Source organism: Anser brachyrhynchus (assembly GCF_964034855.1).
Source record: "Anser brachyrhynchus genome assembly, chromosome: 6".
In the NCBI taxonomy this organism is placed as follows: Eukaryota; Metazoa; Chordata; class Aves; order Anseriformes; family Anatidae; genus Anser; species Anser brachyrhynchus.
The window spans coordinates 40981562-41006980 of NC_137700.1; the positions used below are offsets into that span (position 1 = coordinate 40981562).

The window sequence follows — 25419 nt, forward strand, 5'->3', positions numbered from 1 at the left end:
CTGTCAGAGAAAGCACAGAAGCTTCTCCATATGGTTCTCAGAGACTACACTTATTTTTGTTATATCATCTGTGTTTAACATGGATTTATCATTGCCATCCATGTAACTCCAAGAAAGGATACACTTAAATATTTCCCAAAGAGAAATGAAGAAAATGGAAAACTTTGTAAATTTTTATAGACACTTTAAGCTCTGTTGTACAGTTATTTTATATTGCAATTGAAATTACATTCATAGCTGGGTTACAGTGGCAGAGGCTGACAAATCTATCTCCATCTTTACATACAGTTTCTACCTAAATGGATGTTGGAGTAGTCTAATTTGCAAAAAGGGGATGCAGATGTCAACCTCTCTTCCCCTAGTCTGAGCCTGGTAGCATCTGAAGGAAGCAAGGCAAAACAGATTCAGTTCCTAAATTTTCTCACTTTCTCTGTATTCAAACCTGAGATAGGGCAGCTTCAAATGTATTAGTTTTCCTGCATTTTCCAAATTTACATGGAGCCACCTGATTTTATACTCAAATTCCAATATTTTAAATGTGAAGCTCACATACAGTGAGCACACTTCCACATACAGTGGAAGTGCAAGGTACAGAGAGGAACACTATTAACAGTGGAATATAAATTCTTCAAGGAGACATGAATAATGGGAAATGAGAATAAGTATAGTAACAGCCTTAGTTGTAACCTTTTTCAAGAAAATATTTCAAGGCATTTTAAAGTAAGATGGAATTTGAAGTAGTCTTAAGGTTTAAAATCAACACTTGCCAGGAAGCATTAAAATCTGCAGAGCACCTTGAACCAGCATCATGCTAATCCCTGATGAAATTCCACTAACTTCTGCAGAACAAAGGCCCATATCTCAGTGTTTCAGCTGGGAATCTTTGTCCTCAGACTGAGGTTGCTGTGCATTAATTAGCATGATGCTCATCAGGTCATAAACCTCTCCTCTGCATTACAGAGAGAAGGAAAGTGGAGAAAGAAGAGCTTATTTACAAAACAAACAAGCCAAAACAAAAAACAAGAACATCACAGCAACAAAAAACACTAAATTACATATTCATGTCTTTACTCTTTCAACTGGACTTAATTAAAATCTAAGCACATATTTAAATTGTAAGCATACCCTTTAGACTCTCCAGATTAGATTTACAATTATGTACATTTTAAGAAACCTTACCTTAAATTGGGCCAAATATTAAGCATTAAAAAAAATAAAAAAACAACACTTTGTTGCTTCTCCTTCCTGCACTTGTTTCCTGATGTCAGCTTCTCCAAAGCTAAAATAATATTTTCACTAGGTTAGAAAGAAGCAGGTGTCTGTGTGTAGCTATCACTAAGTAATACTTGAAATAGGATTTAATCAATGAGAAGTCATTATTAGAAATATTTCTAAAGGGAAATAATCCTAAGGAATTTGTGTTAAGTTTTCTCTTTTAGAACTGTAATTCTTTTTTCTTCCCCTCAAGGAAGAGGAAATTTTGAATTTGTCCTATAAACACTTCAAAATATTTTTGAGGTTATAAGGTTTTTATAGCAATCAAATATGTAGTTTAAATTTCTGTTAAATTTAGTTGGAAACCTTTCATTCCTGAAAGATGAGAACAATTATCATCAAATATTAATCAAAGAATATAGATCAAGCTACCTTGTCTCAGTGAGATGTTTACTTGAATTTATAAATCATGCATTAAATTAACAAAGTGAATGAATTCAAGTTATGACAACTTAAAAAAAAAAAGCTTTGCATTTTTAACGCTTCTTCTTAAATAGGAGAGTGAAGAAGCTAATGGAAAAAACAGGCAAACAACCAAATACCACACACAAAAAACAAAACACAAGAATACCCCCACGATCTTTCTAAACAAAGATCTCAGACCAAAGAACGAAGGGTAAAAACCGTATTTAAACTGGTACTGGATTGAAGGTCCTTTAGCCCAATGCCCTGCAGCTCTGCAGGGAGGGCACAAAGCTGTAGCAGCACAGAGGTGGAGGCCTTTTTCTGCACAATAAACGAACAAAAAACCTCTGCCAGTGAACAGGCAGAAGCATTGTTCTAACCAGCAGGTGAACTTAGAAGATAAATACAGCCACAAGATCCTGGAAGACACCAAAAGAAGGAAACCCAGCCTGAGCCAAGCCTCTCGTAGTTTCGGGAAGGAACAACTGACTGCTGCCTTGCTCCTGCTCGCTTCCCAGCAGGAGACTGTTCCTTCAGCTCCTACTGGAGGCTCCAGACAATAGGAAGAGCAGCACCCAGAGGTAAAATGCTCTTCTCTGTTTTCTTTAAAGTGGTGTTATTGATGACAATGGGACACTGGGCTCCCAATCTGAAGCAGTATGGTCATTCTTGTACTTAAACTGGACTTTAGTGTTACCATGGAAAATGAGAACCCACAGCCAACAAAGGATTCATGATGCAAATATGCATCACAGTCCTTGATATATATAATTGATTTTATATCACTATATAGACATTGTAATAAAATAATTAAACATTCCTATAGGATCAATCTGAATATCATCTATATATCTTTGTGTGTTCATTAGTGTTTTCCTTCCTTTTTTCTAACAGGAAACATGAAGTGAAAAAACAGAATACTTTACTCAGCTCTCAACAGGAATTCAACCCAAAGCCTGCAGGTGAGACCTCGCACGCACCCAACCTGCCATACCTACACGTTGGCTTGGAAAGGAAGAGCTCCTTCCTGCTCCGTGCTGCCTACAGGCCCATGCCGCTCACCTCATGCTGCCTCCACTGCTTCTGTAGTTGCAAATCACCTTACTGAGCATGCTGACAAAAATTAATCCATGAAAACATGCAAGGGGAGGTGAAGAAACTTTCTTCCCCTGGAGAAATTCACAGAACTATTTCTGCAAAAGCACTGCAAGAAGCTGAAGGAAAGGCAAGCCCTTGCAGAGAGGAATTTTATCCAAGAGTGGTGCTACCTCCCAGCAGCTGCCCACCGTTACCCTGCAGTGGGCAGCAGGTGAAATTACACCGCTCATTAGAGCTCATCCTTCTCAGTCTCACTCTTACTTCATTAGCAGACAATTCCCTTTAGCTGGAGAAAAATATCTACTGAAGGGTCTAATAATAAAAGGTAACTAACAAATGAAATAATCTTTAGGCATTTTTATTGCTGACTTGGTGCTAGTATCCTCTTTATGAGTTTGAACTTTAAATGTGCTTTCTCGTGCAAAAGCACCGTTTTTACATCAGAAAGGATTTTAATTCAGAAAGTAGCACTGCTAAAGTTGAAAACATAAACACAAGAAGTAGGAAAATAGAATTTGGTCCTACAAAGCACCTAAGCACATCTTTAATGCTAAATAAAAGCAGCTAAACAATTCTGAAGCTAGTAGCTTATGAATTGCAGATTTTTTTTTTTGCAGCATAATCATTGCTTTTGAAAAGCTGCCTTGGGGCAAGTGCTTCACTTAGAACTACACACTTTCAATTAACTGCTGTCATTAACTACAGGGAAATGACAAAAAAAAAAAAAAAAAAAAGTAAAAAAGTAACACAGGTGCATTGCTGAGGACCTGGGGTGATTTTCTGCAGCTGGGAGGGGAGTAGCTCTGGGCTGCTGCCACCTCTGCTTACACATTGAGGTCTGTGTGGGTTTGTACCCTCACCACACAAAGTTTGGAGCATTTTGTAACCCAGGAAACAAGCCCCAGAACTTTAAGGGTTATCTATCAACCTTATTCACTGCTCTAATTCTAGCATTTCCCCTTCATTTGAATTACATGAGCTGACAAAGTAGTCAGAACCAATAACCATCCGTTGGCTCTCTTTATACAGCCATACAACCTGAAGCCGTTCTCCCACTTAGGAGCAAAATTGATGTTACCTGAATATTAAGCCTTCCTCTGTGGGCCCCAAGGCCATATCGCTTTGCTGTAGAGGCATGGAGCTGGAAGTCAGTAATTTTTAAAGTCTCTAGACCAAGTGGAGGACAATCTACAAAACAAAAGATTTATAAAAAAATATTATTTTTTTTTAAAAAGCAAACTGTAAGCAAGTATTCCAAGTTTCTTGATCTCACTTGTGCCAAACTGGCCAGGGCTCTCAACAAGCACAGCATCAGTGAAGTCGATGAGAAATGGCAGCTCTCATAAAATCAATGAAGCAATGCCGATTTACACCAGTTGAGGATCTGGCTTTTTGTGGTTCTCAAAAAGTTATTGTTGCTTGCTATATGTTTTTGTTTTTCACAGATATGCAGAGTAATTCCTGTCAAGTGCCTCTCAGTATAAAATGCCTGTAAAATGGCCTTTTATTTTTCTGTCTTTTGGCATTTTCTTTTTCATCTCTTGTTTTGATTTTCCCCCTGTACTCATTCCAAGCTACTGTATGAAGTTATGGTTCTAATTAAAATCTATTCTGGAAACTTCAATCACAGTCACTCACATTGCACAACAGCATCTGTTACAGAGGGCTGGGAGGCTGGACTGCTGAACTCTGCAGAGGTAATAACTGAGCACTGTCCAGGTTTCAGCTGGGATAGAGTTAATCTTCCTCCTAGTAGCTGGCATTGGATTTAGGATGAGAGTAATGCTGATAGCACACCAGTGTTGTAGTTTCAGATCGGTGCTTGCACAGAGCCAAGGACTTTTCTGCTTCTCCTGCTGCCCTGCCAGTGAGGAGGCTGGAGGTCCACCAGGAGCTGGGTGGGGACACAGCCAGGACAGCTGGCCCAGGCTGGCTAAAGGGACATCCGATACCATGTGGTGTCATGCTGAACAATAAATATGGGAAAATTGACTGGGGTGGGGGCTACTGCTTGGGGGTGGGATGGGCATCAGTCAGTGGGTGGTGAGCTGTTGCACTGTGCATCACGTGTTTTGTATATTCCTTTATCATAATAATTATTATTATTTTCCCTTTCATTTCTGCCCTATTAAACTGTCTTTATCTCAACCCACAAGCTTTTACCATTTTTTCCCCCCCAGGTTTCTCCCCCACCCCACTGGGTAGGCTGAGGCAGTGAATGAGCATCTGTGTGGTGCTTAGCTGCCTGCCAGGTTAAAGCACAACAAGCACAAAGAGGGCAATTCTGAAACAAAGGGACATCTCTCTAAGCTCCAAACTTCACAAAGCTTTGAAGATTGAGAAGCAGATGCCATTACTTTAACAGTGAGCAAGTTACAGCCTGAAGCTCTGGCTTTTGAAGACAAGACATTGGAAAGAGCCTACTTCATTATTATCATAAAAAACATTGTGGTCTAAGATGAGTCCAGGCACCAGTGTTTGAGTCCCTCACAGTCCTCAGTCCTGGAAATAATATGGCGGGGTTAGGAAGATGCACCCTCAGTGTTTCAGAGAAGGTGAACAAAACCACAGAGAAGCAGTTGGGGAGCATATAAATGGTACAACAGAGCACAGCTTAGAGATCCCAAAGTCAGCACCAACTGGGATTGGAAAGTCTATGTAGGGCAGAGGCAGAAACTGTGCCACACTTACTATTTAGCTGTGTCTGACTCTCACATGTAGTTTTTTATTGCTGTGCACAAACTGACAAAATATATATGAGATATCCTATGCTCCTCGTCAGCTCATAACAACATAAAATCCCTCAGGAAAAATATTACATTCTCTTCATTTGTGCTAGTTCTTTGCTTATCCTTAGAAAAGTTCTTACAGAAATCCAGGGCCAAAGTTTTATGTCTTTATCAGAGGCAGTAAAGAAAAATGCTAAGTATTAATGTATTTTCTGAAGTACCAACTGTGATCTTAGTATTACACAAGAGACAAAATGTAGACAGTTCCTCATTCTGAAGAGCTTTCAATCTAATTATCCAAAACAGAGAAGAGACAGTATTTATAAGGAAATCCAGAGGACAGAGCAGCTCAGAGGATTTTTGTTTCATTGGCAGATTGTTTTAATTGCATTTCCTTACAGAGTGCTTCATCTTTCATTGCACTCTGACTGGAAGAAGTCTCGGGCTCTGACAGATCTCCACCAGCAGTAGATTACTTAGCTGAGAACTGCTTTTCCTCCTTTAACAAGTTCAGTCCTCAAGGCAGGTTTGGAAATCAATCTCACGGGGTAATCCCAAATAGTCTTTTCCATTTCAGTGTCTTTTTGTCTGCAAACACACACTAAGTGCTCAGGCACTCAACCACTATGGAGAAGTATCAAAAGCAAGATGCTTTGTCATACTCAGTTCATAAAAGATCATTTAGCTCTATGTTTATACCACACCTAACTCAAGGCTAGGAGGACAATATTTAGGTACTGCTAGAAGTCAATAAAGTAGAAAATTTCCCACAAAGCGAATAGCAAAGGATCCAATGAAGCTTGGCCTCTTCCAGATTGCGTTTCACAGCCCAGTTCTCTGTTATCAAATATCTCCCTATCGCTCATAACCACACAGCCCCGTTTTCCTCAGCAGGGGTATTAGCACAATTGCCATCTTCCATAAAAAGACCTATTTTCATGAAACCCATAGGAAACTTGCTATTTTTGAGCCTGGCAGCTGCCTGCCAGAGCTGGCTGGAGTTACCCAGCCCACTCAGACGTTCCTGGAGTGACGTGCACTTGCCAGTGTACGTACAAAGAACCGGATTTGGTTTTATTCAGCAGACTGAAATGTTCCTAATTTATTATGAAACTGCAGTATTCTGGGATTGCCTGTGGATTTCAAGCAATGTTTCTTAAACTGCAGGATGGGCTATTTACAGGCTGCAAAAAACCTGCCTGCATATATTTGTGTGTATTATCTCCATTTCTAGAGAAACTGAAGCCCAATAATAGTTTATATGGATCAAGAATGTTCATATGGATCTCAGTTAAACATGTCTGACTGCTCATTATTTTTTAAGGATAAGTTATTTGTGTTGTCTGTGAATGCCTCAGATTAACTGGCCAATATTCCAAAATGCTCAATTTAAGAGGAGTTATCAATGGAAACAAGACTGGCTCTAAGACCTGGCAGGAGCTATCTATGGTACACAATATAGATACTTTTGATAAAAATTATGTAATGTGTTGTTAACAATACACTGTCCTTTCTTCATGTTGTCAAGCTTTACAATATATCAGGTGAAATCATTAGGATATTTACCACCTATTCAATAATATCGAGGAATTTATTTTTTACTGTTTTTCATGTAAATTAGTAGGAGAGCACCTAATGTGCTTTCTCAGGAAGTGAATTAGACTTTAAGCTGTCACTTCACTAATTTACCAAATCACTTAAGGGTTGGGTTTTTTGTGTGTGTGAGATTTCTTTTTTTAAACTTGGTAAGAAAAATGAAGGATTTTGCTCTAGCACTTGACTGAAAATTAATGAAAAAAATATGAGGACGTATGAGGAGCAGCTGAGGGAACTGGGGCTATTTAGTCTGGAGAAAAGGAGGCTCAGGAGGAAACCTCATTTGTCTCTGAAAGGAGGTTGCAGCAAGGAGGATGCTAGTATCTCGTCTCAGATGACAATCGATAGGACTTGAGGCAACAGCTTCGAGTTGTGCCAGGAGAGGCTTAGATTGAATATGAGGAAGAATTTCTTCATGGAAAAGAGTGGTTAGGTGTGGGAACGGGCATTGAATTGGTGAAGTAGCCATCCCTGGAGGTATTTAAGAGACCTGCAGATGTGATGTTTTGAGACATGGACTTGTAATGTTAGTGGTGGAAATGATGATCTTAAGGGTGTTTTCCAACTAAAATGATTCCATGATTTTATGTTTCCCTTCTCTGTTGGCCCCTCTTTCTCCAGTGACTATACCAGTGACAACCAGGAACAGAGCAGCAGGATAAAAGACCATTGACTTTTGGGTATTGCCATCTCTGCAGCTCTGCACAGGGATGATATTTTTGAAGTGATCAAGCCCATTCTTTTCAGTAGCATTGATGTATGGAATTTGTGCTGTCTTCAACAAGATCTTTGATTTTGCTTTTAAGTGAAATTTTGTTCTCTATTTATAGTCATAATATTTGATTGTTAAGACTTTAGAAATTTTTTTTTTCACATGCATATGAATTCCATCATCAATAAAGAGAAAAAACTAGAAGCATCATTGACCTGTAATGTACAGACATGGAGAGGGCAAAGTTTTCAGTATGACTTTATCCGATTAACCCCAAGTTACTCACTATAATATAATATGATCCATCTAAAGTTGCCATTTCCCTAAAGAAAAAAAATAATCCTGAATCATGTTGTGAATTTCAGTTTATCTATTCTACTTTGTTGTCCATGACGTCCCCCTCCCACATACACACACACTTTCTTAATGCTACTAGAGATAACTAGGACAATCTAATTATTTTTAAGAAATATACAGGAAAAGAAACTGATTTATGGCATTCATAAATACTGTACTTTTAAAATTATTGCTTTAATATATTCTATGTAATTTTAAGAGATCTTCCATATAAAAATGAAAACTACCACACAGTTGATATGACTGTCTTATTGCTGTTTTAGAAGATATACACAGAAGACACAGAAATGAGGTAGCATGGATAAGCGGTGCGGCTTACCTTATAGATTCAACTTGAAATTACCTAATTATTTTCATTTCTTTAACTGGTTGAAAAAGGAATTATTATAAAATACAGAAAATTCATCTGTGGCTTTGAAAGACACTTAAATCCACATACTATTTACATAAAACCTTAGTAACAAACTCCCACAACACATTTATGTTTTACAGTGACATAAAATCAAGCATTAATACTGCAGGTTTGGGGAAGAATCCGAGGTATGGGCATTTGTCTTTTTCTGGCCTGTATCCAACCATGATTTCATTTGCAATTTTCAACCACGAGTAGGTATTCACTTTAGAAAAAAAGTCATTAACAAGAAAGATGTCTGGATCAAATTAATTAATTCCAAGACCTAAAAAGAGACAGGGCATGGATACAGATTTAATAACATTTGCATCTTGAAAAAGGGCTATATCTACATGTCCATGATTTTCAATTTTGCTTCTGCTAGCCAGATGGAAGTTTGTACCCCAGCTAAGGGCAGCAAGACATTTCTGATTGACAGTTAGCCATCACCTGTCCCTTGAAGTCAGGAGGGGGAAACCCTTAACAAATACCTCAGACCCCACCTCACCTCTTGGAATCTGAACCTTCCAGTTACAATTTAGGGCTTACCTATAAAAAGAGGACTACCTGAAGAAGCTACTGAGCTCCCTTCTCCAGCCAGCACCAACTCAGGTTGCAATTTCAATTTGTCTCTGTACAGATCTATTAGCCCAGATTTGAAAGTAGTTTTGGCCTCATGATGGCATGCCCTAATGCTGCAACATCTTCCACCAAAACTCTTATCAAAAACAAACAAACAAAAACAACTCTGCAGAGCCAGCTTGTTTGTCTTTATACATGCAGTGTAATTATAGTTGTTCGGCTGCAACATTTACTGTTCTTTATGGTAAAACTATTAGCAGGCATTCTTAAAAACACAAATTAATGTCATAAATAAAAGATATATGTATGAACAGGGCAAGAAAAACACTCCTGTTCATCTTTATTGCCCAAATTGTTCATTTATTTTATTTTTTGTATCTAAATAAAGATTGTCAGGTAAGCACAGATTGTCTTTATAGCTCTTGTATCTAATAAGGATGCATTTAGTAAATCATTCTGTATTGTCCTTTTGGAGACAAAGTAGAGAAATGATTGTTTTATTTAAAGAAAATTTTCCATCAATTTAAGTACTTGTTCAGTTCTTCAAATGGCAAGAAAACAGAAGCAACATGTTTTCTTTTTACTTATTTTTTAGGAGCCATACCTATAATCCTTTTCAATCCCTACAAGTCTGTGCTTGTCTAACTCATCACACTCAGATCTGGAAATGGAGAAATATCATCCTTGTGCAGTGTGACAGTCTCCCTAACATTTGGAGACAGAGTGTACTCAATTTATTTTTTATGATTCCAAATGTGTTTTAGCTCTAGGAGCTTTCTCATTTTAAAATATGTAAGAGCCCCCTTGCACTTGCAAACATTTGTCTGGGGAGAAAGGATGTTACACTATCCAGATACAGCAGTTCAGAGAAGACAGGAGGAAGTCAAGGCAGCACTGATGATGAGTTGACACAGAGTTTTCTCTATGCAAATAATTTTTTAGAGCCAGGATATTTTGTCGTTGCTGTTAATATCTCTGTCTTTGCACTTGAGACTTGAGCCAGCACCAGCAAAGTCAATGGAAGCACTCCCGTTGACTCAAGTGGAAGTTGGATCAGGTTTTCACCTCATCAACCTCCCAGCATAACTGATTTCTTTAAGCTTTTCATTTCCATCAAAACATACACTACCAGTGTGATCTCCAGTAATGCAGCAGAGCCCAAGTTCTCTCTGCAGTCAGCAGCAACAATGGACAAATGAACTATCTTTTAAAATGACGTTGGTCAGTCGAGAAGGTCAAAAGCCCATGTTGTATATCTTGGCCCTCATGTGACCAGAGTTTGCCCATGTGAGGAGATAATAATGACCAGCAGGCACCCACCAAACAGAGAAAGTCTGTCACTGCTTGGAAGGAAAGCAGTATGGTGCCAGTGTGATGTGCTTTAGGATGCTATTTCTATTTCAAATTAGCAACCTATTGCTATAATCAAAACCAGTTTCTTATTTCTGCACACACATTTGACTATTAGATTTGAATACTGTCTTGTCCCTGCTCCAGAGACCTTGTTCTCTGGGGACCCAACACGTATCCTTGCTAACACAGCATGCTCAGGCATCTCATGGCAAAGTCACATCTCATAAGGCAGATGTACTTTTAACTTCTGATTCCCTATTTCTTTTTCTGGGCCATCCTAAAGTAGGAGCAGAATTTAGGCTTCATTTAAGCAAAACACTTAAACACTATTAAAGAAGAAACTGATAATCTGTGAAGCTACTGATATAGGTACGATAAGCACACAAACATATATTTGAGGGGATGAAGACTTTAACACTTATATTATTCACACTATTTTGACCTAAATCTTAGATCTTTATAGTCTTAGACAAAACTTCTTAATGAAGTCAATATAATAAATTTTAACCTATCATCTAACTTTAGAGTTTTCCTATGAAACATGTGGTTGATAATTCATTCCAATAGTGGAAACTTAATGGAAACTCTGGCAGTCTAACACCTGTGTCTCAAATAATACTTAGGTCACAGATATGCCAAGTATTTTAAAAATGTAATGTACCTGAAAGGTGAAATAACAGTAAAAGCACATTTCTGCTGGCCTGCTACTTGCTGAAAATATCTTTTGATTGCTTTACTGTCACAGACAGCCTTTGTGGGGGCTGAATTAAACAGAACAATGTTTTTCTTTTTCTAAAAAAATTTTTATATTTACAGTCTTAAGCCATTTGTAGGGGGAACATGGTTTAGCTAAATTTTGCTGTTTTGAAGATGTGATTGGGGAAGTGTGAAATTTTCACAGATGTTCATGAGTCACACTCTATACTTGGTATGCCCCAGCTTTTCCCTGGAAACAGCTCCATGGATTTCAGTCTGAGCAGTTTTCTGACTTTGTTCACATACAAAATATTGCTAGCAATGCATGCTAGTTTGTTTTCTGGTCTGAATTCAGACCCCTAGCCCCCATGTGCCCCAGATTAACTGCAGCAGTATAGGCAGATGAAGGTTCTTCAAGAAACACATTTTGCTTTTATTTGCTTTTTGTTATAAACCCATTCCCAGGGCACTAAAAGAATAAAATGAGCAATGTACACTTACAACAAATCCCCTATATATAAGCTAAAATACTGAATTATAGTCCCAGATCAAAGATCAGTTAAAGGATTAAATAGATGCCAACTTTTATATCCTAAGATGACATTAACTATGTTAGCCGTGTTCTAATATTGCATCAAAGCTGTATATTTTTCTAGCACAATCAGAAAACACTGCACAGGAGTTTAAGATGTCAGTGACTTATATGAGAAGGTGAGGGCAGTATTTATCACAGCACTGCAACATACACTTCCCTTTGTGGTTGCTGTTGAAGATTAAAACAAAAACAAAAACAAAAACGACTTTTGGATAGAAGCCACAAAACCCAGGTCAGAGTCAAAGCCTCATTAACCCAGGAGGAGCATTTTGAAGGGCTCTAGGTGAAGGCAAAGCCTCGGTGAGGTTCCCACAAATATGACCCATCTGATATCTCGAAGCTACTTTTGATGATCAAATATCCTGCTTCTTTGTAACCATCTTCTCCAGGGGCTTCAAAGCCACCAAAGTTATGTCCTCACCGTACCTGATACCAGTGACACACAGAGCCTTTCCATGACACAAAGACACTACTTCTTTCGTGCTTCTTTTTTGACACCTAAATGCTGAACTGATGGCAGGACTGGACACAGCAGACACCTGAAAGGCTGCAGGGTGCCAACTCTATGCAAGAGTAAAAGCGTTTCTTCTCATGTTTTTGAGGTTCAGGGAAAATTCAGCAGTTAAATTCAAATAAATGATAAACTGAGGATTATCTTGATTATTTATGTCAGATCTGACATGAAATCAAACATTTTTGGTATTCAGAAAGTACACTTTTTTATTACTCTTCACAGTTTTGCTCCCTCACACATTCAGATTGTGGCTGGTTCTAGATGCAACAAAAGAGCACATTTAAGACGGAAGAGTTTCTGTTATTCTTGGCACAGCTAGAGGCAGGAATTTCCAGAAAGCCTGTTCTCTGGGAGTTTTCTGGCCAAGCTTTCAGACTCAGGAGGCTCAGCTAAACTCCAGACACGATATAACCTTCTTGGAGCTGCCTGTTGCTGCATACAGTCTACCTAGGAGGTGATGTGATTTATGACATGGGCAGTACGGGAGCTGTATCCTCCAAGCACAGAGCCAGTGTGACTGAGCAAAAGAAGCATGTCCCAGTTTTCCTCCTGGAACTGGATCTTGCTGCCTATGCTGCTTCTGCTAGGGGTGAAGAAGCAACCATGCCTGTAAGTGCCTGGAGTGCCTCCTCCTCCAGATGGTATGGAAATACTGCCCATAGCTCTTGCATTTCTGAAACTGGGCCTGTCTCCCTTTCCCCTCTCTTTTCTTCCCTCTAGTAGAAGAAAAAGGTGGAGGAAAGAGGGGTTTTTAGGTAGGCACCCTGGAGTTTCTGCTGTGCTTGCCCATGGGAACACCACCTACACTGACCTGACTTGGGTGGGAATCAAACAGCTTCGTGTTCCAAACCCTGTCATAGCAAGAGGCCCTAACAAAAAGAAATGATGTGATAACAAGCTGTATTCAGTGTGGACCATCACTGTATTTAGGTGTTAAGTCTTGCTGTAGACATAGCCCCAGGAAAGGTTTCCAGTTGCTCATAATACAAGGTACCCTCTCATTTGTATCCAAAGCTGACAAGTCCTCCACTTTCTCTACAAAAGAATATGTGTATTTATTCACCCTGAAAAAGAAATATTTTTCCCTTTAATAGCAGAAAAAAAAATACGGTTTGAAAAATAACATATCAGTTCTTAACGTTTGATTATAAGCTTTGAGTAATACTGACTTATGTGCTATTTATTTTAAAATGTCTCCTCTGATGTTTTTCTGAAGCATGGGATGAAGACTTCCTGTAATTCCAGCTAAAGCCACAAAACTGAGTACAGACATCAAAAATGAGAACGACTCTTTTCTTTCCAGATCCAAACAAATAGACTTAGCCAAACAATGGAGGAAAAAAACAAAACAAAACAAAAAAAAACAGTCAGACTGCTTGCAGACTGGCTGGGTATAGGACTAAAATTACCATTAAAATGCATATCTATCCAATATGCTCATGCCAGAAATAGCTTAAAATATCAAATCACTGAGGTATACTGCAAGACCAAAGATTTTACAATAAGAACTTAATTGCTATTAAAAATAAACACTGAAACTTGGAATACCATTAACAAGTATAAAATCAAGACAGAAAATAGCTACTATCTTAAGATAGTACCATGGCCCAAAAAATGAGACACCTTTAAAGTGCTAAAATTTAACCACCTTAACAATTCAATTTGAGTGCATTTTACCAAAAATAGTACAACTGCATACAAACAGTTGTATGAGTATAAAAATATCTTATGATACAATCAATTTCCTCTCCGTCCTGTGAAAGCTGCAGTAGTAACTCTATTCAGAATCTAATACACCCATAGCTCAGTATAGCACATTCACTAGGCAGATGTACGGAGTAACGGCTTAGTCAGGACACTCCTTAAACATACATAAACTAGCAAATTGCCTAAACTTTGGGTCCTGGAAATACGGATCTTCCAAGGATTCTGTGAGCTGTAAGGATTTAGGGGCAGAGCCACCAGTTCTGGATCAAAGCAAGGATCCCAGGCTCCCCACCACAAGGATCAGAATTACACACCTTAGGCTATAGTAGACCTAGTGGTGAAGTAGATATGAATAGCTTCAGTCATTACCTACAAACTCATAACTTCACTGAAATAAATGGCACCACTATATTATCACCCAGTTTTCACTTTCTGTCTTCCTAGCACAGACACGAAGCACACACACATACAGTAAAACAAAACAAAACAAAACAAAAAAGAAAGATTGTAAAAGAGTTCTCATTTGTACTGCTGAACCATTAAATTTTATCGCCGCTGCTTCTGTTGCCTCCATTCCCGAGTACTAAATTTACAGCTGAGAAACTGAAATCAGCTACTTATCAGTCAGCACTACATAATGCCTTTATACTTTTAATCAAGTTTAAGTCCTAGCATAGACCAAACTGTATTTGTTTTACTTTCCTAAAAGGTGGGAAACATGCTGAATGTGATATTGAAACAGATACATTAGCTTCCTCTGATGAAGCAGTCCAAAGCTTAAGACAAGCAAATAAGTGAAGATAGAATCACTTTGCTATTCCCTGTTGGGTTCCACAGTAGGCTGTTTCCTACCGGTTTAGCTCTCAGACTTAGCTGTTGGTGGTAGCCAGCAAACTTCAGAGCCAGCACAAGTATGAGCTATGCCTTTAGGCAGCAGATAGTCATTAGTCATCTTAGCTGTAAGTTGAAATGTCATCTTTCATTTTTTTCACGATTAAAACTAAAAATATGCGTTTACCAACAGAATGTAGGATAGAAATAATCTGTGTCTGCAGTGATACCTAGGTGAACAGTGTAGGACCATCTTTCTTAGAGTCATTCCCCCCCTCTGCTGATCTGTGAAAAATTAGTCCTTGACATTTTTAAATCTTCCCAAAGGGTATGTGGCTAATCAGAAGTGGCATTAAAATCTGCCTCCCTGTGCGTAGACGAGCACACAGTTGCAAACACGCCTCCATGAACACAGCAAGAAGACCCTGGAAGGTGGGCTGGCCACTTCAGCAGAGCAAACCATCGCACCCCAGCACCAAACTGTGCTTACAGCAACCCCTGGCACTTGTCTCTCTTCCTATGGCAGCAGTAGCAGAGCTGCCCACCACGAGGAAGCATCGGCGAGCGGTGGGAATGCTGCTCGGGGCACAGGGTTTGTTTGTGAGTTGTCACCCCGTGCAGGCTGGTCTCAGCTGCAGCCTATGCCTCCTCCAGGTTGCACATCTGGGCTAAATACTTGACCTATATAGAGAGCCTGTGACAGGAAATACCTAAAATCTATCCAACTTGGTTTTAAAACCTTTTATACAGTGTAAGTCTCGGTTTTATGGAGACCTGGTGTGTCTGCTGTAGCAGTGAGTTTAGACATTTAAATGTTTTTTTCTAAAATCACATCTGTTGTTACTATTTTATATGAAATAATAAGATGAATGAATAAAAACAAACACTCCTCATGAAGCACAGAAGTCCCCGTAGTGCCTGGAGCTGTTGCTCAGACAATGATTTCAGAAGGAAGTTGTGTGGTTACAATTAACCCGATTTCAAACCGTGTGCTCCTTCCCAACCCTTAAAACAGAATGTTTGTATTTCCTTGAGCACAGTAAAAGAAAAAAATAAGTTTAGTTGGCTTTTTTGCTCTTCATTTAATTATTCTTTTTGATGTACTCTTTTTTTTTTCACAGTTGATCCAAGCTCAGCTCTAATATTGTACTAAAAAGTCAGAAGTAGCTGATACATTTAAAATCCTGAACAGTGGAAACTGTTTTAGTAAGAGGATGAAAAATTGGCCAAGGGCACACAGAAAATAACTGGAGGTTCTTTGGATATACCCAGAAGTCCTAAAAGGCAAAAGATTTAGGAACTCATATAACAAAGCTCTCTTCCTTTCTTTAGAGCACTCTAAGTCCAAGCTGTTGCACCCTTGAGAAGCACCCTGAAAGCAGACTCTTTAAGGGTTCAAAACTGTAGGAAGTAAAAAGTCAAGAAACAATTAGATCTCAAAGATTTGAGGAAATCAACCCCAGACCTGGATTGAAATGTGACTACTCACATTAAAAAGTGAAAGAAAAAGAAAGTAAGAAAGTAAGCAAGCAAGAAAGGAAGGAAGAAAAATGAAGGAAGGACAGAATGACAGAAGTAAAGACGGAAGGATGGAAGGACAGAAGGACGGAAGGATGGAAGGACGGAAGGAAGGAAAGAAGGAAGGAGTTACTTGGGTGCAGGAGGGGTGCAGGAGAGAACAGGTCCAAGGATGGTGTTTGGGCTCACTGTGGGACACAAACTCCAGGGCAGCACAAGAATCCCTCTTGAAAATGGGCCACCGATGCAGAGATCTAAGCACAGAGCCCAGCTCCCACAGGCAATTAATTATTCCCTAAAGTAATTTCAGAAAAAAAAAAAAAAGACTTTTACGGAGCTCAGAAAACACACAAGCACCCTGCAGTCAGGCTCTCCCTTTCCCACGTTTCACCAGCTCTCTTTCTCATGAGCTTTTGCTTCTGTTCCCAAAGGATTTTAGTTTTCAGATGGCTTTTTAGCTTTCAGATGTCCACTGTGAAGATGGCACCGTGCACATATGATAGCCCATACATTTTACCTCCCCATCTCTACCTGCCCTTGAACTAGTCATGGGAGAGCCAGTTTAGGGAACTTACAAAAAGTAAATAAATAAATGCCTCAAGCCCAATCAAGCACTAGAATTCTGTGGTTTTAGAAATTCCATTAATATCTGCTGCATCTTGAGTGCTCAGCATTTTCACTAGCTTGCTGCCTGCAGAAAGAGAAATGCTAAAAATACCATGAGAAAGACATGGCACTCAATATTTCTCAACTGATTGGAGGGAAGGACTGGAGGTTCAGCAGGGAAGCTCTTGCAAAACTCCAGCTCCATGCTAGAGAGCAAAAGATCTGAAACAGTTCAGGCAAGGTTCAGACAAACATCTCAAAGGGTGGGCACCTCTCCAACCCAAATGACTGCGTGTCCAGAGGTCCTTCCTCCTCATTCCAGCTTCCTATGAAGCCTCCTTGAAATGTTGCACAGCCCACAAAAAGATTCCCCAAAATTCATTCTTTCTAAACATCTTTCATGATTTGTTTAACAACTCAGCCTTGGTCCAGCAAAGGCTCATAATCACAAGCTAAACATATGGCACATAGGACTCACTGATGGGAAGCTAAGTGTGTCAGAAGTTTCAAATGACATCAAATGTGAGCTTTTAGTGAGTTTAAAATTGAATGCATGCATGAATGTATGGTTCTTTAAGGCCCAGAGATCCACACCAAAGGCTTACCACTTACCATCCTGTGGATCCAATGAGGACTCCTCAGAAATGCGTTCAAATAAACCCAAATATATGCTACCTGCCCAGTGGGGTTTGACATCCTTTACCTGGAGAACAGTCCTGTACTAGCAATAAATAGCCTGTGGTATTGCTAAGAGAGTCTTTGCCTCTGCTGTAAAGCTTGAATGTGCTAACATGAAAAGTTCAGGCCATAATCCAGGATTTTTCACTAATTCAGCCACTGCCATAGAGAACCCATCTTCCCAGCCACCCACAGGAGCTGGAATTATTCAGAGGGCATAGGTATTCTGCACTTGGAAAGAAGGGGAAGAGAGAAAGCTTCGAGGCAAGCTTCCCTGAGCATAACAAAATGTTTTTCAACTTGTTAATTGGGATGAAAAAATCTGGTTCAGGATTAATGACTAGAAATATGGAACAGTTTTGCAGAGGAATAGTTCTGTGCTATTTTCTCTCTATGCTTTCAAAGACCTCAGTGGCATTTTAGCTGCATAACTCCCATACTAGCATTTTTTAATTGTATTTTGAGAAGTATCCCATTCTAGTTCTCTTGTACGAGTGTATGGTCTCTCTCTCAGTCATTGCCATTTGACTAGCATTTCAAGCATTAAAAAGCCAAAGTACATATTTGCTCTTTGCATATTATTAGCAACATCAGACAATTCAGATGTGTCTGCAATATTTTGTATTCCATATATTACTAGCATTTGTCATGATTTGGATTATTTAGAAAGTAGATCCACAAGAATTTTTCCCTTCTTTTCATTTAATAGTTTAAAATAACATTGAATGCCTTCAGTTGCTGGATGAGAGCTTTGTTCTTTGTTCATTGTGGACTTGAACTATTGCTTGCAAAAAGACATCATCCTTTTTTCTCTATAGAAGTGTTTTCAGATCCTAAGCAACAAGCATTTAATTTTGCAGGAAAAAAAATGGATCTAGAATATATTAGCCCTCATATTTTTTTTTTCTTTTTCAATAAAGAATTCAGTCATTCAGGCAGAGAACAGATGCTAAACCTTGTGATTACAGTGACCAGATACCTCATTCCTCCTGTGCAGCAAGTTTGGCAGCTGAGGAATTTATCTCAGCCTAATTTTCTACTCTGAGCCTTGTGCATCCCACCCATCTATAGATCTCTGCAGTGCCTGGGCTCACTGTGGAAGCATTCACAAAGGCCTTTGGAAGAAGACTCACAGCTTTCTGCTTTCTGTATATGATCCCTCAGTCATCTGTTCCTCTATAAGATGGAAGAAATATTTTTGGGGCCCATTTTTGTCACTTACACGTATCTAATGAAATATCCAATGCAAAGGAACTGGACCAGATGTGAGACAGTCTTCAGAGGATTCTGGAAAAGAATTGGACTGCAGTCCTCTGCTGGGATCCAAAAGCATCCAAAGGAGTCTAAGGGCAATGTATCTGTCAGAATAGCTGTAAGGAATTTTTCTCTTCATCTTGGGATATGCTCTGGGCCCTGGCTATGGCTGGCCTTGACTATACATCCCTTCTTTTCATCAGCCCTGTCTCACCATAGGAGAAGCCTTCTTTTCTGGGCTGTTCAAAATGCACTGAGAACTGGGGCTTGTCCCCATACTGTTGGGTCACCTACATCCAGGAGTATATCTAAGTCCAGATTTACTCTGGGAAATTCCATATGTATCGTCTGTATATAACCCACATATATTTTTGGTAGGGTTCTCAATGGAATTCTTGCTTGGAATTTAAAGTGTGCAAAGAGAATGTGGATTAAATACTTGGTGAGATAAGATTGGCTCTGTCCTTTGGGGTAGGGTACTTGCCATCTATCTTGTGATGGCAAATATCATTCTAACTGTTTCTGAAATATTTTTTGTAACTTCTCAGTACATAAGCAATTAAGAGGAAAAATAGAAAATTGATGTTGTCAAAGGCTGAAGTTTTAAGTTCTACTTTTACATGTAGGCTTTTGGCTGAAATTGAAATTTATGCCCTAGGTCAGTAAAAATCTTTGGGAGGTCTGAAATCTGGTCCCATGTTCAGATGTCCTGTCATGCACATGGGACAAACTCATTACACTATTGAAAACTATTTTGGGGAAAAAGCAATATTATGTATATTAAAGCCAATTAGGGCATTAGGGTTGGTAGTAATGGTGGTGGTAGGGACTGCTTACATCCAGATTTGAAATCAACTATTCTAAGAAACTTTGAACTCTTCCCTTCCTTTGACAGATGTTATATGAGCACCCTGACAGTAGAGCAGAGCCATAAACCTGTCACCATCAGATACAGTCTCTCTGAAGAGGAGAAGGAAAAAATACTCTAATTTCTGGGAAAGAATGAGAGACAGAGTTCTCAGTTGCTTCCACTGCAAACACCATGTTTCCCAGCACATCGTGATGACTAATGCACTCAGGCAGTTTACAGTAAACCTCATATGTGTTAGAAGGAGGAGACACTTGGCCTCACTTTACACTCTCTTGTCAAACAGAACTTCCTTTGAAATGGGATCATGAAGGCTGATTTACTCTCTGAAGATCTTATAAGGAAATAGAGAGAAGGCAAATCTGGGGACAAAAGAGATCAGAACTCTTGGGCCCCTCTATAGGCCAAAGAAAACTCTGTAAGTCAAACTGGGACTTTTGGGCTTCCCCTTCAGGTTCCCTTCAGTACCCAGACAGAAGGATCAGTCTTGTAGAGGCAACAAGAAGGGAAATGCCAAGAAAGGTACTGCATTTGTGACACTTGGGAGTGTGAAGAAGAAATAATCTACAGGAAGCACTCAAACAACGTAACCCAAGAAAGCAAATCAGATTTAGGAAACTATTAGTCATTGTCTGGATGAGGTATTGAGGACCAAAAGAAAAAAAGAACAAGCTGAATAGAGCACTCTGGTGCTTAAGTTGCAGCTGAGTCCCCTTTTAGATGCACAAATCTCCAATGAATTACTATTTTGCCTTTAAGACAACTAGAAAATTTGTACACGCAGCATAGTTTCCTTTTAGGTACCTGCAATTCACCTTTGGGACATATCCAGTGTCTCCTTCTGAATAGTCAAGATCTGTCCACTGTGTCCACTATTAAATAAATAAATGAAAATATTCAGATACACTATTCACCTTGGATATTAAATTTTCCATGCCAGTAACTAGAAACTTCAGAGTAGATAAGATCTGTAGTAGAAAGAAATAAAAAGAAGTGTATGCTGCCAGTACATGAACTATGTTTAACTTATGTATAAAATAACAGTTATTACATTCCTTGTTTGGACTGTTTGATTCAGCAGCACATTTGCAAATTCAGCATCCTGCTAATATCTGTGTGAAACCAGAGCAGCAGAGCTATATTATTTACTGAATAACAGAACTGTACACTTACAGTATTTTCATACGGTAAATAACTGCAATTAAACAGAAGATTAAGCCTTTGGTTGCTTTCACTACTAAATCAGATATTCAACTTCACCTGTGATTAATAGTTACTGGAAGTCACTATGGTCTGCTGAAGCTTTTCAGCTTTTGTCTGATCTTCTTCAATATCAAATCCCAGTGGACACTCTGAGACTCAGCCCCACACATACCATACAGAGCAGGTTTGAAGCTCTGTTTTGTGTCAGAACAGGGAATCATTCACTTTTTCTGATATATTAGTAGTATTTCATATAAGTTTTACAAGACATTCTTGTAAAATATATTTTACAGTGCATTGAGCCAGATTCCCATTTATAAGACAGCTGCTTGAAACACCACTCCAGAATCAGAAAGTCACACTAAAGCCTCATTTTATTAAGAAACAATGACGTAGTTCACTGTGGAAATAAAGAATAAACCCCTCATCTTTACTTGTCTCCATTTAACCTGTAATAACATGGTACAAATCCTTGCTTGCCAATATCGGTATGTTACCCAGCAGAAAGGAACTATTTGATGTCCATAAGAGGACTCAGATATCTATCAACAGACTCTCTAGAATATCCTTTTTACAGAATATCCTTTTTAATTTAATTCAAACAGGGCTAGAGAGATCATTAACTAAACCCAAGTATTCCAAAGATGCTTTAAATGATCCTCACATACTTCTCTGATGTCTTCATAGGCACTCTGACTCTCAGAGTCACCATCTGGCATCTTTTCATTCCCCCTCTTGTTTTTCTCACCTTTTTTTTTACTGCCATTTTTAGCTATGGGTAAAAAAGAGAAACAGTTTCTCTTTTACACCTGTCAAGTTGATTTAGCACTGCCTGTTGACTGCATGGAGAATAAAATGCCTTGCTCATCTCTGGTTGGGCTCCAGCCCTTCCTGCACACAGCAGACACCCAGAGTATCCTGTTATTCCCCAAAATGGGTCTATAAAACCACAAGGCAACAGAATCATAAATGCTCCTTTTGCTGTACTACAAGGAAATTAGAAATGTATTTACTTTTGAAGTAACGAGTCAACATTGCAGTGTATTTTACTAATAGTAATATGTAAAACTAATAAAAAAGTTACTAACACCTCTTGAAGAAAACGGAAAGCCAGAGAAAGGTTTTCAGAGAGGCTGGTTAAGCTCCTGAAAGAGATAGCTGAGGTGTTCAGTGATCAGCATCCTCCATGGCTTAGGAAATGAAGTCCCCATCAACAAAGTTATCAGAGAGCAGTGGTGTTAGATGTCCATGGTCATGGTGACATCTAAAGACCCTTAATCCACTGTCCCTGTGCTTTATTCTTGTCAGGGCATGGACAGTGTGTTCAAGAAGTTTACAGAGAAGTAGCTTCTGCATCAGAGACGTAAATGCACAGATATGATGGCTATGATCAACCTTGAAAGAAATCCCTTCCAAAGAGACTCCAATGCCCTCTTTGATTCATGGCTTATTAAATTAAGAAGGACCAAACCATACATTAAGGTAGTTCCCAGGGACAGAAAGATTAAAGGCAATTGCCTGCTCCTAGCATAACTGATCGTTACTATCACCTCTGTTTTCTCTTGGGGAATGTTTGTTTGAGATGAGAAAATGCTGTGGGAGTGTTTTGCATGTGTAATCACTTGATTTTAAATTTCAGCTCCATCACAGTTTTGCTTGTTTCCGTTTTCCACAGGTAACCAGCAATGAGCGTTGAGGGCACATACTTGTATATTTGTTTCAAAAAGCCCTACTTTCTAAGACAGGCAGTACCACAAGACATAACCTCACCAGAGGCCTGACAAGAAGGCCAGATTTATTCAGATTTATTGCATACTTTGCATAATAATGTGGTAGTGCGTGTCCCCCCTCCCTTTTGATAATATAATCACAAGCAGCTATTTTGTGTGAATATGACAATCAAATTTCATCCCTGTATCCAGACAATAAATCTTTCAGAAGTCTGCTTTTTACATAGACAATGAATTGGGCAAGGCTCAAAAAAATCCCTGGAAGAAAAGGCTCATATTTTAAAAATTCAAGAAATTGCTTCTTCTGCACCATATCTTCAACTTCCAGTACTTCATCTTTTTGATAGATTCTAAGTTCACGTAGCTGATAGAAGTCTTCCTGCCAAACCCAAAAGAAATAATTGAGATTTGATTGTGAACCATCAGAATGACCTCTCTAACCAGCTCACTGAACAGAGAATAACATTAGAAAACAAGAATGAGTTCAACTAATGATTGACTCAGAATATGCTGGTATTTCAGGGACAGGTCTAGGCTCAGATTCATATTATTAAAATCTATTCAGTGAAATCATCCCTTCTTTAAAAAGGTATTTTTCTCACCTTAAAAATTAGTTTGAATTCAGAAAAGCTTGCTAGGAGAATTATCATAGAATATGGTGTTCTCTAGCATAATCAAGTGCATTTATTCTAAATTTTTTCTCATGTTATATTATTCATTGAAGCCATAGCTAATCAAAAAGGGTTGGCCGATTTTGAAAGCATTGCCCATTATTTATTCTTAGTCATCCTTTTTCCTCTTTTGTTGTGACATTCTTTAAAGGATGGGCTCTTAAACAGAATGGTTGTGTTATGGTTTATTATTCTACTTATTTGTAGAAATGCTGAGGAGAAAATAGAAGCTGGTAGATGAAAGAAAGCTCATTAAAAGCCAGATGTTTTCATCTTCACTTGTCACATCTGGCAATTAGGACATGATACAGGTCGTATTAAAATTCATGGGAGATATTCCAAAGAGCATGTAGGGCCAAGGAGTTCATTCATAGAAGGTGCCAGTATAAGAAGTTTAAGCAAAAGTTTTAAAATTACAATCTACATCCTAGGTCACAGGAGTGCTCCAGTTTCTCTGGACTTCTCGGGAATGGAAGCCAGGCTGAAGACAGGATACCAGTGGGTTAGATAACAGCAACACCGATAATATTCTTGGTTGCTATATAGGTCATTTACAACTCAATAGCAATTACTTATATATCAGCCTCTGTATGCAGTCATGCCCAAACTTCATTTTACCTTCTGATTCAGTTCTCTAACCCCAAAGCCTGTTTCATGGCCCCTCTGAATTGCTGTATTACTAGCCGCTGCCCCATCTCCCTTCACACCGACCCCTCTAAGCTCCCTGATGCATCACCTAAAGCTGCTGCTGGCACAGCTCTCTGCCAGACCCTCACCAGCCTCCCGCCCCATCTGGCTTTCAGCCCTTGCATTCCACAAAAATGCTTCTTGCCAATCTTTCTAATGACTTCTTCCTAGCTGGAGCTCTGAGACATTACCCCCTCTTCAACGTGCCAGCAAAGTTCAACATACTGGATTTCAAACGCCTTCAGAAAACTGACTTTGATGACTCCCTTTGCTCCTAGCCTTCCTCCCAGCTCTCTAGGTATGCATCCAGCATGCCTGCCCATTTTCAATCTCCTCCCTATCTGCTCCCTTTCCATCTTTTCTCTAGCTAACCCCAGCTGATTTTGGCAAGCAATGTTGATTCACAGGCTACCTTTTCCTTCTGCATCTCCTTCTGTTCTAGCTGGAAACCTAGCATACAAACTAGACTAAAACCCAAACACAGCTCCTTTATTTTCCAGTGGCAGTCAGAATTATGGTGACAGAACAAGAACCACTATAACGTGTAATTTTGTAAGTCAGATTTGTTTCCCAGAGAGAACTTTTGCTAATGTTTGGTAAGTTCCACCTTTCTCTACTTTCCACAAACCTGATAGTCTCAGATTAAAAAAAACTGTGTAGATGGCCCTTTGGAAAGAATGGTATCATGTTAGACATGAAAGGCAATATAGAATAGAGTATCTTTTGCATCGCCTTTTTGAAGCTATTTCATAGCTATGCTGAAAAACAGCAAAAGTATAAAAGAATGTATAATTACAGATATAATTGTGGCACATTCAGGCACAATAGGAATGCAGGTTTAACCGTGACCCTGAGCAATAGGCAATATTAAGCAGTGTTCATGGGCACCTCAGCCCATAAACCTCTCTCAGGTGAGTTTTGGCCTCTAGGCAGACAAAGCCCCAAACCATCTGTGGGGGTCTGCCACACAGGTGGTAGCTGAGGCAGCATTTATTAAACTCCATTAAAGAACTCATAAAAGAAAAACACTGATGTTAATGAGACTCTTTCCACTGATTTGAATGGGCTTTGGATCAAGGCCTAAATAAGCTAGGATGGAATTAGAAAAGGGAAATTTGTATATACAGAAACCCGTCAATCTGACTGTTTACCTTCCAATGATGACTTAGTACCATTTCATTTATAGGTCATTTAAAGGGCAAGAAGGCAGGCTGATATTTTTTTGCTGTTATCTGAATCAAATATTTGCAAATATTGATTCCAACAATACTTTTTCAAACATATACATATATTGCAACCCCACTGACATCAATAGTATTTCTTCCTGCAATTATATTTCACAGACTGAAAACATTTATATTCT

General features: G+C 39.0%; 1 protein-coding gene across 1 annotated transcript in view; it reads right to left on the reverse strand.

Moving 5' to 3' along the window:
* CPXM2 (carboxypeptidase X, M14 family member 2) overlaps positions 1–25419 on the reverse strand; it is a 75184-nt gene that overhangs the window by 45926 nt on the left and 3839 nt on the right. The window contains exon 2 of the mRNA XM_080598681.1: positions 3857–3966. Coding sequence (XP_080454807.1) covers positions 3857–3966 — 110 coding nt within the window. The remainder of the gene's footprint in view (positions 1–3856; positions 3967–25419) is intronic.